The 2249-nt window shown below is 46.2% G+C and overlaps 1 protein-coding gene across 1 annotated transcript; it reads left to right on the top strand.

Annotated features, from left to right (window-relative positions):
- Positions 1-682: 682 nt before the first annotated feature.
- LOC101435582 (small ribosomal subunit protein uS12-like) lies at positions 683-1114 on the top strand. Its single transcript, XM_058304837.2, has one exon. It carries the CDS (start codon positions 683-685, stop codon positions 1112-1114), a length of 432 nt encoding a protein of 143 aa, XP_058160820.1.
- The last annotated feature ends 1135 nt before the right edge of the window (positions 1115-2249 follow it).

The raw sequence follows: 2249 nt of genomic DNA, 5'->3' as shown, positions 1-2249 counted from the left end.
CCCAGGCGCAGCATCTTAAGGGGGACGTGCCGGAGAAAACTTCAGGGTGGTCGACGACCGGCCAGGAAGAAGCTGCGCGGCATGCTGGGACTTGTGGTCTGGACGCGGGGAAGAGGCGTGGGCGCGCTCTCTACGGGAAATGGAGTCACTGTCCCGGAGGCTTTCTCCATAACTCCTGGCACGTGGGTAAACGTCCCGGAGTTGAGACACAGGACTTTGTTTTAAATCTGGGACGGTTTCCGGCAAACCGAGACCAGTTGATCACCCTAACTGGAATTTACACCTTCTTGGGCGTGGGCATATCGGACGCCAGTGCCTGCCTTTCACCCAGGTTGTGTATATAGTAGGAGACTTGTCCTACCCCAAGTATCGGACCCACATCAAAGTCTGTCCTACTTGTTCTTCCGAGAGTGAGCTTCACCCAGCCAGAACATTACAATTCATCTCAGTAATGTTGGGAAGGCAGACTGCCTGTCAAAATTGTATAGTAGGAGCTCAGTAAATGTCCATTGAGTGATTTTGCCGTATCCATCCAACAACTGCAGGCTGCTGCCGTTCTGAATAAAATGTGCTAGTCCTCTGAGGGTTCATAAGTTAAAATTATACAGCGGTGCCTGCTCGCGGTGGCTTGTGGGTCTTTCCTGCGCTGATTCTCTTTCGCTCGTCTCGCGGTGCCGACAGGATGGGTAAGTGTCGAGGTCTTCGTACTGCCAGGAAACTCCGCAGCCACCGACGGGACCAGAGGTGGCATGATAAACAGTACAAGAAAGCCCATCTGGGCACAGCCCTGAAGGCCAGCCCTTTTGGAGGCGCTTCCCACGCAAAGGGAATTTTGTTGGAAAAAGTAGGGGTTGAAGCCAAACAGCCCAATTCTGCCAGCAGGAGGTGTGTCAGGGTCCCGCTGATCAAGAATGGGAAGGAAACCACAGCCTTCGTACCCAAGGATGGGTGCTTGAATTTTATTGAGGAAAATGATGACGTTCTGGTTGCTGGATTTGGTCGCAAAGATCATGCTGTCGGTGACATTCCTGGAGTCCGCTTTAAGGTTGTCAGAGTAGCCAGTGTCTCTCTTTTGGCTTTATATAGAGGTAAGAAGGAAAGACCAAGACCATAAATTTTGATGATGCAGAGCAAGCAGTAGTAATAAGTTTTCATATGCCGGAAAAAAAAAATTGTACAATAACAAAAGAAGTATCAATACAATATCATTGCATTAAATGATTCAGAAAAGTAAAAGCAATGATCCCTACCATTAAAAAATCTACAACCCGTTACAGCAGGACTAATGTGTGTGAAATACTAGAGAGTAGTTCAAAATAATATTTAATAAAGTGGGAAACTAATATCAACAGAAGAGTTCAGAGAAAATGGAGGTCAATGAAGAGTGAAGGGGTGCATGGAAAAGCTAGTCTGAAGGGTGGATGAGGTTTGAAAAAAAGAGAGGGAAGTGGAAAAGACAATTGAGCAGTATTCTATTCCACCTACATTTGAAATGGCTTGCAAAACTACATGATTAACTGATTTTAAAAGGCAGAGACACTATACACACATCCAAATCTAGAACAATAAAGTGAGGTCCATTGAAAAGTTCATACAAATAAAGTCATGCTATTAGAATATATTCAGCTCTGAAAAAGAGATGAATATATGCTTTGGAGTTTTCTAGTAGCCAAAGCAACAAAAGAAACATAGTTACATAGTCATTTAAAAATATACTGGGGAAGCAGACTTGGCCCAGTGGTTAGGGCGTCCACCTACCACGTGGGAGGTCCGCGGTTCAAACCCCCGGCCTCCTTGACCTGTGTGGAGTTGGCCCACACGCAGTGCTGATACGCGCAAGGAGTGTTTTTGCAGGGGTGGCCCCCGCATAGGGGAGCCCCACACTCAAGAAGGAGCAGCCGCCCAGCGCGTAAGAAAGTGCAGCCTGCCCAGGAATGGTGCCGCACACACGGAGAGCTGACACAACAAGATGATGCAACAAAAAAGAAACACAGATTCCCATTCCGCTGACAACAACAGAAGCAGACAAAGAAGAACACGCAGCAAATAGACACAGAGAGCAGAGGGGCAGGGCGGGGCAGAAATAAATAAATCTTAAAAAATAAATAAAGACATTGATTGTGTGGAAGAGAGGTCTGAGAGAATAGACCCTCATAAAGGGCACACTAAGCATCATAAAAGACTATACTCTTCATGAAAAAAAAGTATTGTATGCCTATTTTTATAGCATCTATTATTGTGGGCAGAGA

The sequence above is a fragment of the Dasypus novemcinctus genome, chromosome 1, assembly GCF_030445035.2.
Source record: "Dasypus novemcinctus isolate mDasNov1 chromosome 1, mDasNov1.1.hap2, whole genome shotgun sequence".
In the NCBI taxonomy this organism is placed as follows: Eukaryota; Metazoa; Chordata; class Mammalia; order Cingulata; family Dasypodidae; genus Dasypus; species Dasypus novemcinctus.
The sequence above is the reverse complement of the archived record's forward strand: the minus strand, read 5'-3'. Positions and strand labels throughout refer to the sequence as shown.